Source organism: Nothoprocta perdicaria, unplaced genomic scaffold (assembly GCF_003342845.1).
Source record: "Nothoprocta perdicaria isolate Ctin4 unplaced genomic scaffold, notPer1 scaffold_256, whole genome shotgun sequence".
NCBI classification, from domain to species: domain Eukaryota; kingdom Metazoa; phylum Chordata; class Aves; order Tinamiformes; family Tinamidae; genus Nothoprocta; species Nothoprocta perdicaria.
The window spans coordinates 1,978-27,329 of NW_020455484.1; the positions used below are offsets into that span (position 1 = coordinate 1,978).

General features: G+C 44.2%; 3 protein-coding genes and 1 long non-coding RNA gene across 4 annotated transcripts in view; 2 read left to right on the forward strand and 2 right to left on the reverse strand.

Annotated features, from left to right (window-relative positions):
- The first annotated feature begins 408 nt into the window (after nt 1-408).
- Nucleotides 409-6,087, forward strand: LOC112948197 (heat shock 70 kDa protein 12A-like). The gene is made up of 4 exons (XM_026040424.1): nt 409-690; nt 2,532-2,756; nt 3,849-4,020; nt 5,032-6,087. The coding sequence occupies exons 1-4, from the start codon at nt 409-411 to the stop codon at nt 6,075-6,077; spliced, it is 1,725 nt and encodes a 574-aa protein (XP_025896209.1). The 3' UTR covers nt 6,078-6,087.
- A 5,047-nt stretch (nt 6,088-11,134) lies between these two features.
- LOC112948185 (cytoglobin-1-like) lies at nt 11,135-14,598 on the forward strand. Its single transcript, XM_026040410.1, has 3 exons — nt 11,135-11,229; nt 13,306-13,537; nt 14,470-14,598. The coding sequence occupies exons 1-3, from the start codon at nt 11,135-11,137 to the stop codon at nt 14,596-14,598; spliced, it is 456 nt and encodes a 151-aa protein (XP_025896195.1).
- A 34-nt stretch (nt 14,599-14,632) lies between these two features.
- LOC112948187 lies at nt 14,633-23,502 on the reverse strand. The gene is made up of 4 exons (XR_003249558.1): nt 23,122-23,502; nt 22,075-22,127; nt 17,049-17,115; nt 14,633-14,653 (listed from the first exon to the last, which is right to left on the reverse strand). It is a non-coding gene; the product is annotated as an uncharacterized LOC112948187 (long non-coding RNA).
- Nucleotides 23,503-23,647: 145 nt separating this feature from the next.
- The window catches only part of LOC112948183 (putative RNA-binding protein Luc7-like 2), a 30,276-nt gene continuing 28,571 nt past the window's right edge, over nt 23,648-25,352 (reverse strand). The window contains exon 11 of the mRNA XM_026040409.1: nt 23,648-24,554. Coding sequence (XP_025896194.1) covers nt 24,362-24,554 — 193 coding nt within the window. The 3' untranslated portion in view covers nt 23,648-24,361. The remainder of the gene's footprint in view (nt 24,555-25,352) is intronic.

Sequence of the window (25,352 nt, forward strand, 5' to 3'; positions counted from 1 at the left end):
GWTGAGCATGCGAATACAATGCTCCACTCGCCAAAGCTTTGCCGCAGGATTGAAGCTTGGGTTTGTCCATGTGGCTGGGAGTATAGGACATTTGCCCTGATGAGTGGCAGCAGAAAGGAGGAGATGTCTCAGGTACACAGGAGCACCGGCAACTCTGGCAAGTGTTGAGCACTTTCTCACCCTCAGAGATCTGGGGACAAAGTTATTTCTGCTGTAAAGGGCGTCAACAAGCCCTTCCTTGTCATGGGAGAGGACACCTTGCCCTTTCATTGCACTCATTTGCATGCTCCAGCCCCTTCGAGTTGAGTGCAAAGAGTTGGCTCCATCTCACAAGATCAGCTGGARCAGTTTCACTTTGAGCACTGCTCTGTAACAACCTGCTTGTGCCCCTCCGGGAAGCCCTCTGCAATGGCCAGCAAGTCACTTTTTGTCATTGCTATAGATTTTGGCACCTCCTTCAGCGGGTACTGCTTTTCCCTTGCTTCAGGGGCATCCCAAATCCGTCAGGTGTTATGGGGAGCAGAGTATGGTCTAATGACCCCAAAGACGCCCACRTGCATCCTCTTCAACGAGAAGCAGGAGTTCATCAAATTTGGCTATGATGCTGTGATGAAGTACAAGTCCCTGCCTTCCAGTGAAGCTCAGAAGTGGTACTTCTTCCATAACTTCAAGATGAATTTGTACAACAGGGTATGTAGAGCTGCTTCTGCTAATATTCTTAATAAGGTAAAGCCTTCGTTAGCCTTTCCTTTATGCCACAATTCGTTTTCCCAAGATTATCAAACCTGACAGCCCTCCTCATAGAAACCAAACAGTCTTCTTTAACAAAAGCTACTGTGATCTGGATCTTAGCAGAGAGATCCAGAGGGGTTCAAAAGGGGGCTGCCCCAGGCTGTTGTAGGGAATGAATCAGTTTGCCTGCAGTTTGGAGTGGCTCAGCAGCTTCAACCTCACAAGAAGAGCTCTCTCCTGTTGCGCACTTCTCCTAGGCGTGTTTCTCCTGCCCCACAGTTGATATGCTGAAGGTGATTTCAGAGCTCAAAGGTCAAAGATATAGTGGTCAAGAGTTTTCTCTGGAGGTGCTGTGCTAGCTTGGAATTGTTCCCAGCTTTTTCTGGTTTGGTGCGTTCTAGCAGACATGCTATCTTAGGGTCTGTGCTCCAGAACGCAACAGGGCCTCCATAAGCCTCCCTTCATTTCTGCTTTTTGTCTGTTGAAGTTAACTTTTCCTTGATGTTACCACCTACTTTTACCAATTCACTATTTTTTTTCTCTCTCTTTATTTTGAACATTCTTTGCATGGGTGTTTCTCCATTTGGAGTTTTTCCACTATGCTTTGCTTTCTACTAGAAATGTGCTTGAAAACTTGGAATAAGCCAGAATGCAGGGCTAGGTCCAGACAAGTTCCCATATCTACTATTCAACATCCTCCAATGCTAAGCAGCTCGTTTGAACAGGAGGTGGGTGAGGTCCTGTGTAGAAATCCTCTGTGAAGTCTTTGGTCTCCAGGAAAGCTGGGAAAGAGGTGGCCTGTCACAACGTCTCTGCAGAGAAGTTTTAGAATGGAAGGGGCATCTGGGGAAAGATTTTACTCATCAAATGTTGAGAGAAACTGTATTAAAATGGCTCAGAGACAGGAAAAGGGAACAACACTGCTTAGACGAGTCACTAGTTACTTATGGTSTCCACAAAAGATGTCCATGGAGACATTGTCACAGCTGGGCAGCCTCTGCAGCTGGCTGTTTCCCTCTACTGGCCATAAAGGAGCTCGGGCTGATGGAGTTGATGATCAAGCAAATGATCCTTGATGTGATTTAGGGCCATCTTTGAAGGATGCCGGGATAGAACAAAGTGAAGGACCTGAAGTAGAGGCTGGCTGCCCAAATGTCTTTGGATACAGACAACAACTTCCACACTTGCTGGATAGTGCAGGCAACCACGGACTGACGGAGGGAATTTTGGACTGCTGGGAGAGATGAAAATATCTCAGAGCAGCTGTCTGCTTCAAGCTTCAAACTGCTCAAGAATAAGCATGGGGATCTAGCCCCGAATCAAGAGAACATCCTATAGAGGAATTGCCTGTGGCATGCCAGAGGAATATTTGTTTATGCATGTGTCTGGTATGTATTTTTTAACTCCTTACACAGAAGTATAGGAGCAGCCAGAAAGCTCTGAAGTCTGTATACATACACATGGGCAATGTGTCGTGGTATCACATGGTGCAACTCTTCCCAGTGCTGTTTCAGGACAGTCTATGAGGTGTTTATAAAACTTGGCCCAAGTAAAACAATTGTCTTATTAATCACATTAATATGTTGCCTATTGATTCACACATGTTATGGGTAGGTGGTTAGGTAGTTGATCTGTGTTGATTAGAACCACTTAGCCACATATCAAAGCCATTTCTGGCTAAAAAAAAATCTAATTCTCTGCTGTATTTTGTGCAGCACTCATAGGAAAGGGGACAGGTCTATTACTAAGGCTGCCACTTGCAACCCTGTGACATTTTTGCTGTTTTATCTTATTTGTAGAAAGTCACTTCTGACATGAACCTGGAAGCGAGCAATGGAAAGAAACTTCCTGCCCTCAAAGTCTTTTCTGAAAGCCTCCGCTACATGATGGAACATGCCTTGAGCAACATCGAGAGCGCCTCTTTCCAGAAGGTCTGTGGCTGCAGTGATGTCACCTGGGTCCTTACAGTCCCAGCTATCTGGAACGCTGCTGCCAAGCAGTTCATGCGGCTGGCCGCGAAGGAGGTAAAAGCAGAGGTTACCCCATTTGCTCACATTATCTCCAGAGAATTATTTGCCCATCCAAGTAAGAGAAATCTTCAACATTCAAGCAACTTGTATTTTAATTTTCACTTGTTGGAGAGAGGAATTTCTCATGCCAGGAAGGGGGTCACAATCACTCTCCATTTTGCCCTGCCAGGTAGAAATGAAGCTCGCAGAGGTCAGTGATGTTTGGGCCAGAGGTCAGAATAGGATAGACATTCTGGAAAGCAGGTGTGAGGAGAAGGACCTGGTGGTCCTGGTGAACAACAAAGTAACCACAAGCCAGCAATGTGCGCTTGTGTCCAAAAAGGCAACGGTATCCTGGGCTGCATGAGGAAGAGCACTGCCTGCAGGTCATGGAAGGTGATCCTCACCCTCTATTCAGCCCTGGYGAGGCCACATCTGGAGTACTGACCAGTTATGGAGTGCTCAATACAAGAGAGACATGGAGCTACTGAAGCAAGTCCAGCAARGGGCTATTAGGATGGTTAGAGGACTGGAGCATCTCTGATATGAGGAAAGGCTGAAAGAGCTGGGATCCTTCAGCCTGGAGAAGAGAATACTGAAGAGGAATCCTATCAATGTGTATAAATACATGAATGGAGGGTGTAAAGAGGATGGGTGTAAAGAAGCTCTTCTCAGTGGAGCCTAGCAGTAGGATGAGGGTCAACGGGCATAAACTGAAAAATAGGAAGTTCCATTGGAACATGAGGAAAAACTTCTTTTACTCTGAGGGTAACAGAGCACTGATACAGGTTGCTCATAGTAGTTCTGGAGTCTCCTTCTCTAGAGATATTAAAAAGCCATCTGGACAGGTCCAGGGCAAAATGTCCAGGCAATCCATGCAACATGCCAGGGCAACTTAGAAGTGACCCTGCTTGARCAGGGATTTGGACTAGATGATCTCCAGATGTCCCTTCCAACCTCAGCCTCTCTGTGAAGCTATTACTACAGCATGGCTGTTCCTGCAATGAGAGCAGCTCCACTAGCAGGTGGTTTTCATGTAGCAACAAGAGGGTCACAGTCTTGCTATCTTTCCTGAACTGGCCCCTCTCCTGTTTTTTTTTTTTTCAGGCAGGACTCATATCTGACATGCTTTCTGAGAAGCTGATTATTGCCCTGGAACCAGAAGCTGCATCGCTCTGGTGCAAACAGCTTCCCCGGGAAGGGTTTATGGTAGACTGCAGCGACAGTGAAAAGTTTGAAGACACCCCAGGGATCCAGTATGTTGTTGTTGACTGTGGAGGTAATATTTGTTCCTGTTCAACAAGTACCATGTGTTTGCTTTGTGCTAAGTTCTGCAGTATCTGACATAGCCAAGAAAAGAGGTGAAGCCTGAAAACTTGGATTTCCTCTGCTGTGCTTGTCTTAAGATCTTTTTCATTTCATTTCTCACTTAATGAGGCTCCATGGAAGAGACAAAAGTGAGGAGGAACGAACAGGACTGGTAAAGACCTGATCAATGCTAAGAGAAGCCCTTGAGCATTTAACGTCTGCAGGACGAGAGTCACAGCAGGATCTGCCTGGCCAGCCTGCCTCATGTCCCAGTGGCCGCCTCCAACATACACCCGTGTGCTGTTGTGTAGTTTGAACTTATGTCTCCCTCCTTAGGAGCAATAGTACTGCCCAGTAAATGGATCAAAGAGATTAGCTAGTACTCCCTATACAGTAAATTGTGAAGAATATTTGATGGATTACTTTAGTAATCCATTTAGCCATTTCTTTAGTTTCTCGTGGGGGTTGTTTTGTGTATGTTTAATATTTCTGTTTCCTGACAACAGCAGTCTGGTGATCCTGAAAAACTATTGATCAGGGATCAAGAAAAACACAAATTTCTCATAGTCTCAATACCACAGTTCATACCACTTTAATTCATAACTTATATATCAAAAGGCAAGAGTCAGCTAAGCGAGGAGGCCAGTCTCAGTTCATAATCAGAAAGGAGATCAGAGCAAGTCAGAGCATCCGGCTCTCATCAGTGATTTCATCATCACAGTGGCTGTAAGAGACTAGACTTGTAAGCAAAAGGGCTTAAATTTAGCAAATCTGAAAGTATAGAGACAAGAGGGGGAGGAGCAAGGATGAGGAAAAAAATGCAGCAGAAAAATACATTTGGGAACCAGGAGTCTAGAAATTAAGGCTACAGTCAGTGCAAAGAATTATCCTCATGTAATTTAATATCTTTAATGTAATTTAACATCCTCATGAAATTCACCAGTTTTCTAACAGCTAATTTCCTTTGTGTGTGTATGTTCAGGTGGCACAATAGACATCACAGTACATGAGATACAAGAAAACCATCACCTTAAAGAATTACACAAGGCATCTGGAGGTGGATGGGGAGGCAACACAGTGGATGAACATTTGATTGCATTCCTCAAGGAAATATTTGGTGATGATATATGGGATGAATATGTAAAGAGTTACCCTGGAGAATTACAAGAAATGATGTACAACTTTAATCTGCAGAAATACTCTACTAGTAGGGAGGAGACCTACGTACGTTGCTACTACAACTTGACCAGACTGGCAGAGTGCAAGAAGGACCTGCACCACTTCTTTGAAAAAGTAGATGGAGCTATGTGGGATAATGGGACGATCATAATCACATATGAGAAAATGAAGAGTTTTTTTGCCTACAGCACTGAAAAAATCATTGATGCTTTGAAGGAAATCCTTCACAAGCCTGATATGTCCAGTGTCCAGTACATTTTGCTTGTGGGAGGCTTTGCATCTAGCATCATCCTGAGGGATGAGATACGTGAGGCCTTCAGCGAGAAGTATCATATCCTTTGTCCATTAGAGGCCCAAATAGCCATTGCAAAAGGGGCTGTTTTATTTGGAGTTAATCCCCAGATTATTGCCTCAAGAATCAGTGCTCGGACRTATGGTATAGCAGTAGCTCAGACATTTGATCCTGAAATTCATGATTTATGGAGACTCAGAATCTCCAAATCTGAACGCTATGTGTATTGTGATGGTATCTTTGAGAAATTGGTGGGAATGGAGCAGTCAGTGAATATAAATGAAGTTGCATGCTATACTTTCTATCCACTTGAACCAGATCAGACAGAGGCATGTTTTAATTTCTTTTGCACAGAGAAAGAGAATGCTCTGTATGTAGATGAGGAAGGGATGGAGCTGCTTGGCTCCTGCACCGTTCCAATGCCAGACACAAAGCTGGGGAAGAAACGTCAACTCAAGTTGGAAATTAAGTTTGGGCTCGCTGAATTTAAAGCCACGGGTACCGACGTTACTTCCAAACAAAGTCAGACAGTTATGATAGATTTTTTATCTATGTAAATATTCAGATATACTAAAGCAGAGGATTAATCTATACATATACTCACATGTTATGATGTACAGAAGGTGAACTGCTTTGAATATAATGCATTTGTTTTTGCATATAAAATCTTAACTCTTGCATGTAATAAAGGTAAATCACAGAAGAAGATTTAGTACATTTCTGTTGTGTCAGATGGCACTTCTCTATAAACTATGTAGGGGCCTCACCCGGGGYGGTGAGAAGCCAAGAAAAGACACACAAGTTGCACCCTCTACCCAACTGTTGCTCCTGAACGGGCCATCCTCTGCTGCCCAGATTAATCCAKTTTCAAGTGAATCATAGAATCACAGAATCCTTAAGGTTGGAAGGGTCCTCTAGAGGTCATCTAGTCCAACCCCCTGCACATGGAGGGGCACCTAGAGCAAGTGGCACAGGGCTGCRTCCAAGCGAGTTTTGAAGATCTCCAGAGAAGGAGACTMCACAACCCCTCTGGGCAGCCTGTTCCAGGGCTCTGTCACCCTCACTGTTAAGAAATTTTCCTTAAGCTCCTGTGGAACTTTTGGTGCTTCAGGTTGTGGYCATTTCCTCTAGTCCTGTCCCTGTCCACCACTGCAAAGAGGCCGCCCCCTCCTCCTCACTGCCTCCCTTGAGGTATTTATASACACTGATCAGGTCCCCCCTCAGCCTYCTCTTCTCCAGGCTGAACAGGCCCAGCTCCCTCAGCCTTTGCTCATAGGGCAGATGTTCCAGGCCCCTGATCATCCTGGTAGCCCTGCGCTGGGCTCTCTCCAGTAGCTCCACATCCCTCTTGTACTGGGGAGCCCAGAACTGCACACAGTTTCCAGATGTGGCCTCACCAGGGCTGTGTATAGGGGGACAATCACCTCCCTCGACCTGCTGGAGACGCTTTTCTTAATGCACCCCAGGATCTCGTTGGCCTTCTTGGCCACCAGGGCACACTGCTGCCTCGTGGTCAGCTTGTCATCCACCGTGACACCCAGGTCCCTCTCTGCGGGGCTGCTCTCCAGAAGGTCAGACCCCAGCCTGTACTGGTGTCTGGGGTTATTCCTCCCCAAGTGCAGGACCCTGCACTTTCCCTTGTTGAACTTCATGAGGCTTCTCACTGCTCCACTGGGCAAAAATGTGAGGAAGAAGCCAAGAAGTATCTGCTATTGCACTAAAGCTCTTCCTAAATCGAACAAGCTCCACTTCTAAAAGTCTGTTCATATAGTGCAAGTTCTCACAGTCGCCCAGCTCCCCTAGAATTAGACCTCATAGCCCAGTGACTTAATGGTGCAAAAGGGCAGCAGGCAGCAGCACCATTTCCCTCCTGATGCTGGGGCTAGGTTGCTGAGTGTTGGAAAAGGGGAGCTCCTCTGCTTCCTTTGGCAGCCACTTGCCTCCTGTCTCTCCAGGCAGCAGCCAGCCAGGAGGCCGGGTGCYTCCAGCAGCAGTGACCATGGCAAGCAGCTGCTGGAGACAGATTTCCCACATGGCATTTGCACCTCCCTGGGCCTTTAGACATGTACACCAAACACGTCTGAAATATCAATGAGAATAATGCTGAGAAGACTAGAAGATGCTTCTCACTGCAGGGCTAGTTTTTCTTTTGATGCATTGCTGCTTCTAGCTCCCATATGCAGGTGTTGTGGTCCATTCTCACACTGACTTATATAAACCAGACGATTTCCTCATAAACTGAAAGGGAACAATGATTTTTCAGTTATTCCCCTACGCTGTATTAAGAAGTCTGTCACATGCTTTACTGGAAGGAGTCAGAGGTAGAAAAAAAACACAGACACTTTGCCCAGGCCAAACTAATACGGCTTTGCTCCTTGCCCTTTATTTCCCAGGGGTCTGTCCAGTCCCAGGTTTGTCCATCCAGCAGTAATGAGCTTCCCACCCGTGCTTGAGGCTGTATCTACAATTCTACCTTGCACCCTTCTTTAGAAAACATTTCTCCATATTCAGCAGCAATTACATTTTACTTCCTTCCTTCAATATACAGATTATTAAACAGAACAGAATACAGGAGAGAAAAAAAAATAAAAAAGATTGCGTCTTTCCCCAGCAAGATGATTTAGTGCGGGACAACAAAATTGTGAAGACTTTATGATTAAACAGAAAAATGTTTACAGCTATCCATTTTAAGGACAAAAACCTGGCCTTCTAGAGTTTTCTTCAATCACTAGAGATCCCTGAGATGTGATAGAGACATGTATAACCCTACTGGAGGTGTCAACATTTTATGAGGGATTATGGTATTYATTTCATATGAAATTGGCAAACTGTGCATGGGAAAAAGAAAAAAATAATTTTACACAGTGGTAAAAATAACACTGAAGGGTACAAGGAAAGACTACTAAAGCACGTCACTGAGAGCACAATAACATGAAATCATTGTTCATTTTCTCTGTGGGGATAGCTGCAAAATAACAAGTGAATTCATTACCTTTGCAATGAAACAACCCAAGGGAGAGGTAGGCAAGAGGAGCTAAGAAGTCCCCTAGTGAACCTGAGGTTTGTTTCTGAAGCAAAGAAACAAACCTGTTTTCTGTTTCCGCTTTCTCTTCACAAATGTGAAGAGAAAGAAAGAGATAACAAGGAAGATGAAGAGGAAAAGAAAAGAAAGCTAAGGAGGAAAATGCACTCTTGAGCAACATCCACTGGTCCTGCAGTTCTTTCCAGATATACCCATGACCACAAGCTCTTTCCAAGCGATATTTGTCYTTCATCAAAACAGCCGGGCTCATCACTGCTCTCTAACTGCTCCTATGAGAAGTGCCCACAGCAAGTCAGGATGCTCATAAAGTTAAYAGAAGAACATGACACCTACAGAGAAGAAAAGTTGCTAGTGAGTAATTATGTAACTTCACATTTGAAAGGAAAATTAGCTCTGTCTCCATGGTCTGGATAATGCTACTCTTTCTCCAGGAGCTCCCTCCCTTTCAGGCCACATGCAATACTTACCTGCACCACATGCTCTGCTCTCATCCAAAACCATTGCGGTTTCCCCATCCAAAGCCTACCAGGGAATTATAGATCCTAATGGCCAAACCCACCCATTCATGCAATTTTGTCTTTGCTCCCTCCTCTGAGGGAGCCTGTGGTGGCTGCTGAGCTCAGCTGAGCTCAGTTGATCAGAATTTCCCATTTTGTGCTTGCTTTCAAAGTTGCAGTGGTCCCAACAGCAGAGCTCCCCCATCCTGCCCTCCCAGAGCTCTCCTGACATCTGGGACATTTTTCTGAGGGTTTTTGTATTAGAAAGCAGAAGTTCGGGCAGCTTTGCATGAGACTATTCTTTGGTTTAGGCGGAGGGGGAATGTGTAGTTTTAACGAGGTCATTTAAGGCAACGTGCAGTCTCGCACTGCAGAAGCACAGATTATGGCTATACACGACTGCCAAAACGGTACCCTCCCCTAACACAATATGCTTAATTTCACACAGAATATACACAATACCCCRAAAAGGATGCACAGAGCAGCAATATGCGTTTGCCTCACAGTTCGGAAGATCAACATAGATGTTTCAGGGTGTAGCTGGAACAAACTTTCCCTTCTGCTCCATGGCTGGGTTGCTATGGATTTTTAAAGATCACAGTGAGAGGGCTCTTAGTCCTATCAGGAGAGAGAGCAAAATACAAGGTATGATGAGCACAAGTCTAGAGATACACTGCAAATGCCTTTGGGGTTGCATGCACGTCTGTGTTGAGCATCATTAACTTTCTCARTATGTAAACGCATCCAGCACAGCAGTGCTGGGCCACATCTCTGCTAAGACTGGTTGGTTTTCGTGTGGTCAGAACAACCCCTCTGCTTATGCCTGCAGTATTGGACTGGCTTTGCTCACTGGGTGGCACTAGATACGTCTGCCTTGCCCCTGTTCTGCTTATAGCCATTCCTAACAATAAGAGGTTTTGTCTCTGCCTGGCGTCCAGCAGCAACAGYTCCCCAAGCCTCCTGAGCAATTATTCTGTCTCTGCACTTCGGACTTAATCGGAACATTCTTGCCGAAGTTGAAACTAAGGCGTCGCACGGATAATCTAAGCTTTGCTTTTCTTCCCTCCCATTCCAAGTGACCGTGAAAACAACAAGYCCTCCCTCTCCGTGGCCGCAGCTCCATGCTAGCTATTGTCCTGTCCTTTATCTCTTTCGCTGCACCAACCCTACTCTTTAGCAAGAGGAAAGAGATCATAGCGGCAAACCAGGAGAAGGAGGGTATCATCAAAAGTGCAGAAACTAATGTGTGCTGGGCCTCGATACTCTGTGCTAGTTTTTCTGACATGCTAAATGACGTGGTTCTTTCACTGCTGGTGCTCGGCCTGAGAGCAAGAACTCTTGCCCATGCCCAGCAAGAACTCTGCTGCCCATGGATGCTTTGCCCGGGCTGTAGTCACTGTTGGCAGTGTTAAATCATTCTGCATTGGTGAGGGTGTCCAACCAGCCGRTACCAGCACCTGGAGCAGTAGAAATGCATAGAAATGCATGTCCACAGGCAAACCAGGAGGCTGTAAGGAGAGCAGTGTGTGGTGCACAAACGAACTGCCAGAGCTGAAAAGGGGATCCTTAGATTTAAGGATGAAGGAGCACTGGGAGGACACGATGGCAGTGCGCTAGGGTGCCTAGAACACAGCAATGCTCTCAGGAGCAAACTTGGAAATCAGTGCTCAGGCAAGGACTGCAGTCTGGCAAGTGAAGGCAAACAAGGGTTGGGGGAAAGGGTAAGAGTGCAGGAGAGTCAACCCTTTTCTTCCCCGCTCAAAACTCTTCATTTCCCCTCCTTCTCTACTTGGCCAACWATATTTTTGCTCTGGCACCTGACTCCACAGCGAGAGAGGTATTCCTCCTTCCTCATGTGGTTACTTTCTTTCCTGATTAAAAGTGATTAAGCAGCTCTAAAGCCTACAGAAATGCGACGGACTAGAACAGCAACAAAGAGTCCATTCAAGACCTCTTAAATCCCCAAGGCAGTATTTAGAGAGCCCTGCAGCACAGAACTGGGGCAGAACCACTCTACCAACACCCCCCCACTCTTCCTCCTTTGGGGCTCTTTCTTGCCACCTTCTACTCCACCATGTCATTTTCCGAAGCAGAAGTGCAAAGTGCCCGTGGTGCCTGGGAGAAGATATATGTTGACGCTGAAGACAATGGGACAACTGTGCTGGTCAGGTAAGGAAAAAGCCCATCCCACCGCTACCCGAGAGGTTTCAACATGGCACCTTAAGGAGGAAGAGCTAGAGTTGCTAGAGAAACTAGCAACACATAGAAACACATAYTGATGCATTTCATATAGTCCTGTCTGGGAATGGTATGTTTTGCTCTGGTCAACCCACCTCAGGAAAGAAACAGCAAGAATGAGAGCGATTCCTAYAAATAAGAGCAGAAGGAGGAATGGGAGAAAGGGGTCGGGAAGACTAGGACAATMTCCTAAACACTCCCTTCCCTCGCTCCCTCCAAAGAGTGATGTAGTGAAGGTAAAGACAAGGAAGGCTTGTATAAAAGAGTAAAGGAACAGAACAAGTTCCTCTTTGTTCCCTCTTTTCCCTCTAAACTTTTTTTTTTTAAATTTTTACTTTTATATCCTTGATATTTCCCTTTGGCTTCTCTTTCAGATTTTCAGTCTACAGATCACCTTTCCCTATGCTGTTATCTTTTATTGTTTTTACACTATTTTCTCTCTGCTTCCATAAGATACAAGTCTTTTTCTACTCCCCTTGCACATACTCCTCTCTCAGCTGGGATTTACATCATGCCCATATGCATTGATAAAGCCAAATAGTATTTATCTCACCTTTACCATTCCCTTTGGCCCCTTCCCCTCTTCACTTCTTTTGCCTGGATCAGCCTCCCCAAAGGCGGCTGCCACGCACTGTTCTGTCCCGCTCTGGTCTACACAGCCTGAGAACAGTCAGGGTCAGAAATGCAGCTATGAAATGGCAGTGTCATCCCACTGTTYGGCTCCCTGGGCTAGTTTAGCACTGAGGATTTGGGGTTAACACCCTACAGATTAGCCCTGCCTTTTTGGAGTGATCTGGATTTTGATTCTTATCAAGGACTATATTCATATAAATGCCAGCTAGCCTGTCACTGCAGACAAAGCTATTTTACCTGTGATAAAAGCAGCCCAGAACCCTCAAACTTGCACTTTAGACTGAGATCCTGTCCTACATTTGTGAGGCTTTAATTTGTGGAAAATCACCTTTCTTTACAAAGTGAAATGTAAGTCAAAAGTGACGCAGAAGACAAAAGTCCTTCCCAGAACAATTTCTGCAGTGAATACCGGCAAAACCTCACCTCTTGGCCACTGTCAGCATTGCAAGTGCAACAGTCACTGCCTGCTCTATTTCTGTGCTGTAAGAGGCTATGGCCCTTTGGATCTTAAGCCCTTCTGTTCTAGCACTGAAATTTGGAATATGCTATTGGTTTTTCAGGTGGCTAATTAGTTCATCCATTTAAGGAAATTCTTGCTTTTTTAAGAATCAAACCAAGATGACTCTGATGGATTATAAAAGGCAATTGCTTTACTAATGGCATAAAAGCAAGTTACCTTTTCTATATATGAAACGATCAGTACTACTGTACCTAGTACTCATCTAATAGCCCTTCACCGTCAATAAGATGGGAAACAAAGCCAGGAGCAGTGTTTCTCTCTGAAGATGTCCAGTGGGAGGAAAACAGAATTATCTGCTCTCTAGAACACTGTTGTGACCATTTCCCCGGGGATTTTGTCTCCACATAGCACTGAGTCAAGCCCAAAAAAGCTTTTACTTCAGCAAAAGTGGGAAAAAAGAATCAGATTCAGCCTTTCTCAGGCAGATGACAGTTTCAGGTGCTCACAGACCTTATGCTGTGGAGTCCTAGTTACAAGTCCTTATGAAGTAAAACTCAGCTGGGAACAGAAATCAAGGAAGCTGGTCAAACTACAGTGAAGGAGCCTCCCAGCACACCACATCCCTGGTCTGTGAATCACAGACCAGGGACAGAGCCAGCAGCTTAAGATGCAGCGAGCAAAGAGCCCAGGGGAATGGCAAGGGAATGGACTGGGGTCCTGCAGTGGTGGGGATAGGATGGACAAAGGAGAAAGAAAGCATACACATGATGAGGAATTTGTTATAAAGAGAAAGAAAAAGATCAATAAATGCATAAGCAAGGCCTGGAACATGATGACATTTGAGGCTAATGCCTCAGCCTGCCAACTGTGCCATCTCTCATTTCTTGCCCTAATTTCTTTTGCCCTCACGACAGGATGTTTACAGAGCACCCGGACACCAAGTCCTACTTCACGCACTTCACGGGCATGGACTCTGCCGAAGAGATGAAACAGTCYGATCAGGTCAGGGGACACGGCAAGAAGGTTTTTACTGCCATCAATGACATGGTGCAACAGTTGGACAACACTGAAGCTTTCCTTGGGATACTGAACCCACTGGGCAAGAAACATGCCACCCAGCTCAAGATTGACCCCAAAAACTTCAAGGTGAGCCAGCAGCCACCTTTCCCTGAGATGTCATTGTTGTGAAGGGATGGCTTTTTCGCTTGGAGGGGAAGAGCTGGGGGAAAACAGGTATTTTGATGCTTGGGAAAGAGAAGAGAGTGGAAAAAAAAAGAGTTGATGGTGGAAGATAGTAGAAAGGAGAGATCTGACATGCAATGGGTGTGTTATAATTCTCTTCTGGCTTGTTATAAGAGCTAAGATCTGTGATACAATACCATATATAGTACAGTACGTGCATACATACACACACAAATACAAGTATGTATCTTCATACTAGATACATTTATTTTCAGAAGCCGAATCTGTCGCTCCTCATCTGGCTTCCTCATTGGCATGACCTTCTCCCGGGGGCTGCTGAGGGCTGTTGGGAGCAAAGCTCTGCAGCAGATGCAATGTGGGCTTCAGATTAGAGCTGAAGGCTGCCTCTGTGCTGTAGTGGCTTTCTCGTTCTGTGTGCAAGAGGATTTGCATTTGTCATCTAATAAGAAGATATAAATAAAAAGCTTACACCAGGCTTCAGTTTAGGATGGCAATCTTTCTGTAGTAAGAAGAATTGAGCTTTTGATGGACAACTGAAAAAGCCACTGACAAACAGCCCTGGCAACACTAAACAAATACAGAAATACGGRAACGGTTCACTTGCCTGAGCCCACCCAAAGTCCCATTAGCAGAGAGGACTTGTAACCCTTACCTGCCTTACACAAAATGTAAAAAGGAAATCGGGGGCAAATGTTATTTTACAAAGGTAGGAGAATGGGGCTTATTTCTAGTTCTGCCATAAACTGCTAAATTGTTCTTGTTCCCCTCTGCCTTCCTCAAAAAATCTGGAACCCAACTAAAAAGATGCAACTTTCTTACATATATAACGTGAAAGACAATTCAGTCTTTTTGTTTCTTCTCTTCTCCCAATTTAGATTATCTGTGACATCATCTTGCAACTGATGGAGGAGAAATTTGGGGGAGACTGCAAAGCGTCCTTTGAGAAGGTGACCAATGAGATCTGCACTCACCTGAACAACGTCTACAAAGAAGCTGGCTGGTGAGGAGGCAACCTCTGCACTTCTTGTGCTTCTCACCTGATTTGCTGCTTTTGGTCCTCTAGCCACAGTTGGAAGAAAGAAAAAGTCAAAAACAAAACAACAGARAGAGACATATAATATAGATATTAAYGTCAGTAATTGCCTTAGCAAACTGAGTTTCTACAATTAAATGAAAACCCTATACGTAAACATCAAAGCTTTGCAGCTTCAGTGCTCAGGTGGGTTCTTCTGGTAACAGTCCTTGAAGACCGTAGAGTTGATTTTAAGCTTGTTAATCCCAAGTGACTTTCTCCTTGCGTCTCCTCAGAGAGGAACCAGCAGCTCTTACTAGAAGCAGGAGACCGTTTAGAAGCATCTCCTGTGTCAGGGACTTTGAAGAGATCATGCTCTGAAACACTTAAGAGCTGTTTCTTAATTGAACTAAAGAATTAAAAACACTGTGTGTGGGGTGGGGGGGCAGCCTTAGAAGGGGCTTTCTAAGTAGGGGAAAGAATAACTTCTGAGAAAGTCACAGGGAAAGTCCGATCTTGAGCAACCTGGAAGAGTCTTGGATGAGGGTGTCTCAGAGAGCTCTGGGGGTGGCAGKGTTTTATGAGAGGTGTTGAGGGGCCTGTAGTCAGCATGCAGTCTCCATCGGCATGGGATGAACATCTGCAGCACCTGGTTTCATAGTGCCCATTGCAGAAATTTGCTCTGATACCCTTCTTAGGAGAGGGCAATAGGATCATGCTCCTGGGCTTCTCCCACACTACTTAAAATCCACCCAACCGAGGGCACTTTCTCCTCCTCTGGGTGCAGTGTGGCAGGCTCAGCTCCCTGGAAGACTTCTACAGCACTTCCCTCTTCCTATCCTTTCACAAGGTCTGAACCTCTCCTTTATCAACAGCTGAGTTCAAAACCATTTAATTGCTTCTTCTTGTATTCCTTAGAGGTGGTGAAATCATCAGCTAATTAACTGCAAGTAACCACATGCCCTTTTGCTTAAATGTAACCCAATAAACACAAAGAAAGCAGATACATCTTCTTGTTTGTAACAGAACAGGCACTCAAAAGACATTTGCCTTGCAGAAATGCTAGCGGCTGTAATACGGGTTCACCTCAATCAGCTCAAGCTACCATCCAGGCATGGCTCAAACTTGCATTAGAATTTCCTAGGACAGTGGCAATTTGTCCGGCAGGATACTGAAATCCCAAAGTCCAGAATCTACATTTTTGGAGAAGGAGGATGGGGTGGGCTAYTTAGTGAGTCAGTATTCTGTCCTGCTAGAGGAACCAGGCAGACCTGGGCTTTCACATGCCCGGGGTAAAATTACGACACAAAGGCAGCAAGAGAAAGCAGTGAATGAAAAAGCTTTCTGAGTTTAAGACCTTGTTGTTTCCAAGGTCCTTCCTAAACACACTACTGCTCATGTTGCAAATCAAAGMACAAAATGAGTAGATTCTGAAAGCAGTTCACGAAAAGGGGGAGACAACCTAAATTTTTAGATTGCATTTTGAAAGAAGACAAGTCATCTGCAGCTTGGGAGGATTCAGTAGCTTCTTTGGTGGGAGAAGGTGGCAGCACTTGAAAGTGCATAGAAGGTAAAACAAAACAAAACCAAAAYAATTCCCACAATTTTTAACAAACTTTCTAGGAGGCAAGATCACACCCAAAACATTGAGTAGGTGTAAGGGAAGTGTTACTGAGAAGTATATTGTTCTCCATTTTCAATATTACAAGGATGATTACAAGACTCATAAAAACYATTTTTCAAACCATTTATCAAAGCTATCACAAGCTGCACACGTAAAGCTAATGCACTGAAATGTTTAAAACGAATTTCACTTTGTTTGCTCAGACACACATTTATAGTGCTATTTGCTGTGACCATGGACACATGCAGAGCAGGCCCATCACAGGCCAGCCGGCACTGACAGCCCAAGCTGAGGAGCTTGGAGAGCCTGGCTGCTGGTTTAAGGCTCATGTGTTCACTGCTGCTGTGACAGAGAGGAAGAGATGCGGCCAGAGCTAACGAGTGTAGAACTCCTCAAACTCAGGAAGAGAGATAGAGGGTGAATTACTTCTTAATTCCATTTACAAGGAGGCTATACATGAAAATTTAGACTTCAACAATACGAGTGTGTTAGTTATAGAATTAACAAGTCCATGAATTCCTAAGATTCACAGGATGTTAGGAAGTGTTCACAAAAGAAATGAGAGGGCATCTTGGTTTGAGGGTATCTGCGTTTAATTCTCATTTTCTATCAGTTACGTTACACAACTCTGGCTGACATTCCTCTGATGTCAATGTCCATCTACAAAATTGGGAAAATAATATTCATTTTGTCACTGCAATATTCRTATACTTAAAAGGCAAATCAAACACACTCTTTACTTAGGTGAACCAGTAAATACATGGTTTTACAATGTTACATATGCATCTGTGAAAAGAAACCTATGGAAAACAACATACCTAAAGAGGCAGGAAGAGATTTTCTGTGGAGCAATGAGTAGGTAGGTCCAAAGAGTTCACAGACAATCTGTGGGACATCAAAGAAGGTCTGGGTGAGACAACGTTGTGACAAAGGCAAGTGTCTGTGACAAGTTACACCAGTTAATGTAGTTTTGCCATAGAGTTTTGTTTGTATCCAATTACCTTCTGTAAAGCCACCATAATGGAGAGACAGGGAAAATATTGAGATATACTAGGGGAGATGGAATAGGAAGTTTATTCCCCGTGTTGGGCTTGTCTGGCTTGCATCCACTCTTCCTGTTGTAAGGCTGATTGTGTTATTGGTGATAAAATCTTGAATGTCTTTGCTGTAGACCTGGGGGTGCAGGTATGACAGACCAAGAGAGTAGGGGCTTCTTACAGCAGCTCTGCCCGACACTTAGCTGCCAGCAGGAGGATATGTGAATGTGGTCAGAAGAGAACTGAGAATAGAAACATTTTTAGCCCATGCTAAGGGGTAGCTCCTGATCAAAGAGAGTACACCCAGGGAGAACTGTTAAACAGTTAAGTAGCCTTCCTGTTCAAACATAATGTACCAGAATGTAATGATACAACATACTAACAGAAAGCACTGCTGCCTATAGGGAAGAAAAAAGAAATCATACTTAGCTAAAACCACTATTTGAGTCAGCATTAGCATGCAGCRGTCCCTGCAAAAACATTAAAACCACCATTAAACTTGAGTACCAGCCCATCAGACATGACATTTTATTACGTCCAGGAACTCCAGAATCATGCTGCAAAATAAACAAACAAAAAMCCCACAAAGTTATTTTAACTTTCTGAATAACTCTCAGCATGCCGAAGTATCCAATTTTTATTTTACTACAACATCCTAAAGGCTGAGGGAGCTGGGCCTGTTCAGCCTGGAGAAGAGRAGGCTGAGGGGGGACCTGATCAGTGTGTATAAATACCTCAAGGGAGGCAGTGAGGAGGAGGGGGCGGCCTCTTTGCAGTGGTGGACARGGACAGGACTAGAGGAAACGGCCACAAGCTGAGGYACCAAAAGTTCCACAGGAACTTAAGGAAGCATTTCTTGACAGTGAGGGTGACGGAGCACTGGAACGGGATGCCCAGGGAGATTGTGGAGTCTCCTTCTCTGGAGATCTTCCACACCCGCTTGGACGCAGCCCTGTGCCCCGTGCTCTGGGTGACCCTGTGTGAGCAGGGGGGTTRGACTAGATGACCTCTGAGGTCCCTTCCAAMCTTMRGCATTCTATGGTTCTATGATTCTATCCTGCTTTAGGAGAAGAGGATGTAAGACGCCTTTTCTTTCTTTTGCTTTTAAAAAAGAATTATTCAGATAATGAATATTTAAAACAATACCGAGGTTCAGTGAACTGCAGGTGCCACACGGTGGCCATTCTGGTTGTGGTGGTGCAGCCGGCACGAGGCAGACCGTGGTGTAGCTGCTCCAGCCCCACGGTGCTGCCAGGGCCAAGGCAGCACTGCTGCTGGCAGTGACTTCCCGCCCACASCCTGGTTTACGCCACCCACTGACACAAAGCAGAGCAGGGCGACCCCCTGTTCACAGAATCACAGAMTGGTTGAGGTTGGAAGGGACCTCTAGAGATCATCCAGTCCAACCCCCTGCTCCAGCAGGGACACCCAGAGCACGGGGCACAGGGCGGCATCCAGGYGGGTTTGGGAGATCTCCGGAGAAGGAGACTCCACAGCCTCCCTGGGCAGCCTGTGCCACGGCTCTGGCACCCTCACAGGAAAGAAGTTCCTCTTCACATGGAGATGGAACTGCCTGTGTTTCAACTTGTACCTCTTTCCCCTTGTCCTATCACTGGCCACCACTGAGAAGAGTTTGGCCCCTTTCTCGCTACATTCTCCCTTGATCAGATCCCCTCTCAGCCTTCCCTTCTCCAGGCTAAACAGGCCCAGCTCACTTAGTCTTTCCTCATACGAGACGCTCCAGTCCCTTTATCATCTTTGCTGCTCCCTAACAACAATCAACCTCAAATAGCTCTGTCGCTCTGTTGCTGCACTGACTTCCCATGAGCACAGGCCCATCCGTGAATCCCCGGAGTACAAGCAGGCATGGAATTTCAGCATGAGGAAGATGAGGGTTGTGAAAACTGCTAGATGACCAAGACACGTGTCCCACTATCCATCGAGGTGGCCCTGGCACTTGGGAACCCGGCCATTCCTTATTTCCACTGCTCCGTAGCAAACCGGTTTGAGCTTGGTAAGATGGCAGGAATGTGAATTCCTGCCACACATTAAGTCCCCAACACAACTGCTACCTTCTAATGATGGATGCAAAGGCTGCAGTAAGCCTTTCAGGCTGCGACTGCCTGAAGAATTGCCCTATTACCAACCTCTCTTAGCCAGCAGCAGGGACATTTTTACCCTTCTGCTCCTACCTGCAGTTCACCACCAGTGTTTTACTGCAGTCAGCACTAACTGGCCCCTTTCAGCCTGGGCAAGGCCGCACGCTCAGAGCAGTTTCCAGCAGGTCCTTCTGGACGTTGCCAGGTGGCACCTCTGCTCCAGCGCTAGTTAACGCTGCCTCCCAGCCCATGCATTCCCATGGCTACTCCCTGCCCGCTGCAGAGCACGGCCAAGCAGCTTGGGACTACACCTACCAGCATCCCAGCAGAGAAAACTAGCGGGAGCCAGGGGAGGCAAATGAYGAGAAAAAAATTTAATCACTTGCTGACTCTCCATTATGTGCCGAGGGAAGAAGGAAAAGCAGGACAAAAAGGGAGTCTGAGTCCAAACAAATATTTTGTCCTCTCCTCTCCTGCATTTCTGGTTGCTGATACTGCCCTTGTCCAGGAGGCCACTGCTTCCCAGTTTTGCAGGCTGCTGTGGAAGTTAACATTTTTAGGTGTTACTGGAAAAAAAAAAAAAAAAAAAAAAANAAAAAAAAAAAAAAAAAAAAAGAGGAGAAAGAATTGCATCAGCACTAAAGGTGCAATAATTTATTAAGAAGTAGAAAAAAAAGGTCATCAAAGGAAGAAACAAAGAGCAGGAACCGTACATGATTGGTGAAGATTCCACTAACACTTTTTTTAAAAAATGATTTTTTATTCTTTTTTTAAATAAACCACTACATCGAGCAAAACTCATGTCCACCCCTTGCTGAACAATAAACCACTCTGAGGAAGGTGGCATGGGAAATGTGAAGTGGGGATGGCAGAACTGAGGGAATATCAGGTCCTGCTGATCCTTAACACGTATGACACCAAATCGCTCCAGCACACAGCTCATTTTGCGTTCATGGYGCTGCACAGTAATAGACAGCACCCATACTCTGCTCACATGCCTAAGAGTTATGGAGCAGAGAGTACACACTCACTTCAAGCCATTTTCAGTGCCAAAAAGCTCCTTCTTTGTTGACACCCCTCAGTCACCACAGAAAAAATCCTTCTTCCAGCTGCAGAAGGCACCCACGCTCTCGGCCATTTTGCTTTGGCTTCTCATGGCTCCACCAAGTCACCACCATTCTTTCTTCAGCTACATAGATCAAATCTTCCTCAAAGTTATTTAAGATTATTATAACCTTATATTTACATGGGCTTAACGGGCTGGTTCATGTATTTGTCCTGCTACCCAAAGCATAGAATAGAAGGTGCCTTAGAGGCACCAAGGGGGCAAGACAGAGTGGACAAACTAAGAGACAGGCTCTGCAGTTAGGGCTCACTCTGTAGCACAGGAAGAAATTTTCCAAATTCATTASCCGATGGAAGGTGAGAATAAACATGAATAATCTCCTGTAACAGCCAAATAGGTAAGTGTGGTGTTGGATACTAAATGCAGCTGAACCAGGTCAAGCTCCATTTTGCACAGAAATATTGCTGTTCTTCTATGTAGTTCTTCCTGGCTCAGCAGGAAAAGCAGTGCACACATGGTCAGTAACGGATCCAATCCTGGTAACAGATCCTCCAGCTGCTTCCCCTCTTATTGCTGTTCTGTTYTACGTTCTCAATTGATCCAGAGCAAAAGCTGTGTGAGATGCAGCAAATGTGCTTTTAGACCCTAACTTTATTTCAAACACTTTAATAAATGGAGTAAACTACTATTTTTGCTCTATTCCTAAAACCTGCCATCAGCTAAAAAGTTACACGGAGAGACAACAGTCCAAGTGAAAAAAAAAATCAAGAACAAGATGCTTTACTACAGCATCCTTATGGTCATTCAGGAGCTACATCCACATTCCTTTCCTATTAGCCGTAGGCCTCCTGCCACGAGGGTTTCTTTTCATCTCCCGACAGGAAAGGCCTTCAGCATTCTCAGTTCCAAGGGCCTCTCAAGCACGTGTGGATCTGAGATGCCCTGGCTGGGGATAGGCCAGTAGCATCCGCAGGGACAGAGCCCTGCCTGCGCGGCCAGTGCCAGAGCCCTGCCCACAGCAGCTTCCCCGTTCCCTGGGGATCCAGCACTGCCACCGGTGCCTCTCAGAGRCCAGAACAGCCCTCAAGGTGGGCACTGCCTACGTAAAGTGGGAGGGGAAAGGGAGATCTAATTGTGACCGTAAATAGTAAAGCCCAAACTATTTGATTGATCTGAAACACTCTGATACTGTCATAATTTCCTTTTTCCCTGACATGATGCAAAGACTGATATTTRCTTTTTCCAAATCCCTTTCATCATCTGGAGCATCCAAAATGCTTTCATCAATATCACTTTTTAGATTGATACTGGATGCATGAAATATTCAGCATGAAATATTTAGGTGAACTCCTCAAAGCTTCACCCTCCTAGAAACACCTAGTTAGGGCAGCTTGTTTAGAACACAAGGGCCGAAGATCATTACTCCCACGCACACATGCTTATTAACACAAAGTTAATAAAGCAGTATCCATTACTGGTAGGTGATCCAGTTCTCTTGCATCAGGAGGAAGATAGCAGCAGCCTTAATTAGGTTTTCTTTCTAACTGTACTCCAGTCCCCTCTTCAGACACAAGGCAAGTATTAATTTCCACAATAATTCAGTTTTTTTTTTTTAAATCAGGAAACTAGCAGTAACACTTACCTTCTCTCTGCTTAATAATTGTGGGGCACTCCGATATTATGGAGCTCACCAACCTAGGAAAACCTATGAACAAGGAAAGGCCCAAAGTCCAATCACCCTTTCATATTAAAAGCAAACGAAAAAAGAGCCCTTTGTAAAGTCAATGGCATGTTTTCATTAATTTGCTGTTAAGCAGCACGTATATATATTTAAATAGAAACAGAGCATCTCTAGTTGCTGGGTACAGTGGGAAAAAGGCCTTCAGTACTTGTGGAATATTTATATTCCAGAAGCTGGGCAGTGTTCCACTCAGCTGCAAAGTTGCTATACAAATACGCAACTAGAAATCACAGAATGGTTAAGGTTGGAAGGGACCTCTAGAGATCACCTACTCCAAATAACCATCCTTTGTCACACTGGGAGCCAATATTCCATTAATGAAAGTGTGACAACACTGACTTTAGCGAACGCTCGAACAGTGTGCACAGACCAGAGGGACAAATATTGATGACTTACATTTGTCAAGCAGTTGTGCCACGCAGGAAATCACAAAATATTCCCAGGAAGGAAATTCATGTTCACATTTCAAGCAGATTAAGGGGGAGGGGAGAAAAAAAAAAAAAAAGAGAAGAGTCAGCCATAATATTACAGTATTTCTACAGGAGTTTAGAAGGCCATGAATTCAAAGAGAAGGGAATGTGTCATGTTGGATGCAAGATACAGGTCCCTGCTGAAATTTAACAGTCCTGTTCTAGGTTTCAATGACAGCGAAATACTACTAAAATTTTTCCCTGTGCTAAAATTATCAACCATGTGTTGGTATGCCCATAGTGAAAAAATCAAATGTCACGGGAAAAAAAAAAAAGAGAGAAATAAATGTATGCAACACTAGACAAAAAATCCAAGCTGTTTATCCATGATCACGCGGCCTGCATAGGCCCTGTGACTATAAACTGCAGAGAAGTCTCTGCAGAACATATTGAGCACGTCAATAAATCCTTACAAGCACTGCTCTGCAGTACTGCTGCTATGGAACTGTGGTGCTATCTCAAGAAGGAAAAAACTTACCCAATTCCTAAATTCTTCTGTGTGAAGGTAGGATGAATTCAAACAGCTCATGTGCTCCAAAGCACTTTCAGTCCTACAGAATTCACCGCAATCCCTTTATGTGAAGATAACTTCCGCCTAAATGAAACACTGCTTCTGAAACTGAAGCCATCAAATAATTAAGATCTGTCCCATGATCATTAGAATTCTACAGGCTTTGGCCTCTAAAGATCTGAGAATAGTCAGGATTATAATCAGACATATTGCTTCTCCTGGAGTACACTTGCAAGTTAAAAACAAACGAATAACAAAATTTCAATCAAATGACTGAATGGCTACAGAAAAAAAGTAACTACTTTGCAAGACCAGTGTACTATTTTTAAGTTACTGGACAATACAGTTTCCTTTTTTAAGTTTTATTTTTGTTCTCTGTTTGTTGCTCTTGTTTTGCCTTTTTTTTTTTTTTTTTTTTTTTTTTTTTTTTTTTTTTTTACAATTAACGGACATGCCGTTTACACCCCGCAAGAAAAAGCAGAAAGAGTCCTTATGGAAAAAAAAACAAATATATTGAACACATACCAATCAAATGGTACAGATACGGGACTGGCTTTGATTTCAAAATTTAAGTAGAAATAAAAAGGATGTAATGCAACAGCTGTTCAATTTCCAAGTCTAAATAGGCACTGTAAAAAGACATTTTAGCTTCCTCCAGCACGCATTCCTGTCTAAATGCTCCCACTGTAATGAACTCCTAGGTTCCCAAACAAAAATCCCTGGGAACAAAACCTTAAAAGTTAATATCCATCCACCCACCCTCTCACAAAAAAAAAGCAAACCAAAAAATTCCCCCAAATACAACCTTTCTATGCTGCTGTTTTGACTGGAGCAGAATTGGAGAATTTATAAAGGTTCAGAAGCACCCAAGGCAAGTAGTACAATATAATTTGTTCACTAACATGTAYTGGAAAGGAGATTAAAAACATTGAGATCTGCATCTTGGTACATAAAACTGTTGTCCTGAAGAAAGAGAAATCTTTCTGAAAAGTTTTACAACTTAGCGAAAGTCTAGGACCCAGCTTTAGGCATCATTAACCAATGGGATTTAATTCTGACTTAGTTATAACCATTTTTATATACTGTACATCTACCCTAGTTGGATCAGTGGCTGGAACTGCTCACTGGTGTCCCTTTGAACAACTGTAAACTAAACCATAGTATGCAACTCCATAGGAAGCTAGAGATCAGGTGAATATACAGCCAGTTATATTTCCCCTGCTTCACGCTCTTCTGAGCTCCTCGGGTCTTCTGATCGGCCGTTGGCGCTTTCGTAAGAACGTTTCTTGTCTTTGAAATCTCGGGGTGACCTTTCTCTGGAGCTTCTATCTTTATCACGTGATGTTCTATCACGATCTCTTGAACGTTCTTTGTCTCTGGACGATCTTTCTTTTGAGGATCTAAAAAACGTAATAAAGTGGAGAAGTCAAATTAGTCATCAACTTGTAGCTGTCACAAATAGAATTCCAATTTTGTATTTTCATTCTCATCCAAACTTAGGTGATTATCAACATGAATGTATGAGAAAACATCACGAATCATCCCACTCTTTTCCCTTTCCCACTTTCAATTTCAAAACACAACACTTAAAAAAGCAAAGTTTTTGAATGTATATTACTGCACTTAGGTTAAGGTWAACTTCCTTTAAATCTCTTATTTTCAGCCCTGTCCATTTATACTCTTATCTTGAGAAGTACGTTTAGGCAGCTCAGGTATGTGAAATACACATTTAAAAAAGTTTAAAATGGGAGTCTGATTAAAAGAAGTGGAAAATTGAACTTGCACAGGTTTTGGAATGAGGCTATGACACTGATGAACAGAAAAAGCAAATCTGCAGTCTGCACTACCATTAGGTTTTGTAAGAAGAATGATCACTAAGACGATCACTTAAGTGATTTTAGAGCACTGAGGTGTTGTTATTCTTAGGTATTTTACTGTGCTTCTAGGCATTTCTAAAACTTTTACAATGGAGCTGGCAAAGAGTTGTTAACCGCTCATATAGGTTTAATTCAAGAGTTGTCTGTACTGAAAACTGGATTAGCCATCCCTCTCCATATTGCCTCACACAGTGCTAAGCCTTGAGCTGAAAGGCATCACATTTCTGTTTTAAGATGACCTGCGGTCATAAAAGAATCCAATACATACTTTCACAGTAAAAGCCTTACAATGTGCTATCAAGCTGGCCAGTAATCTAATCT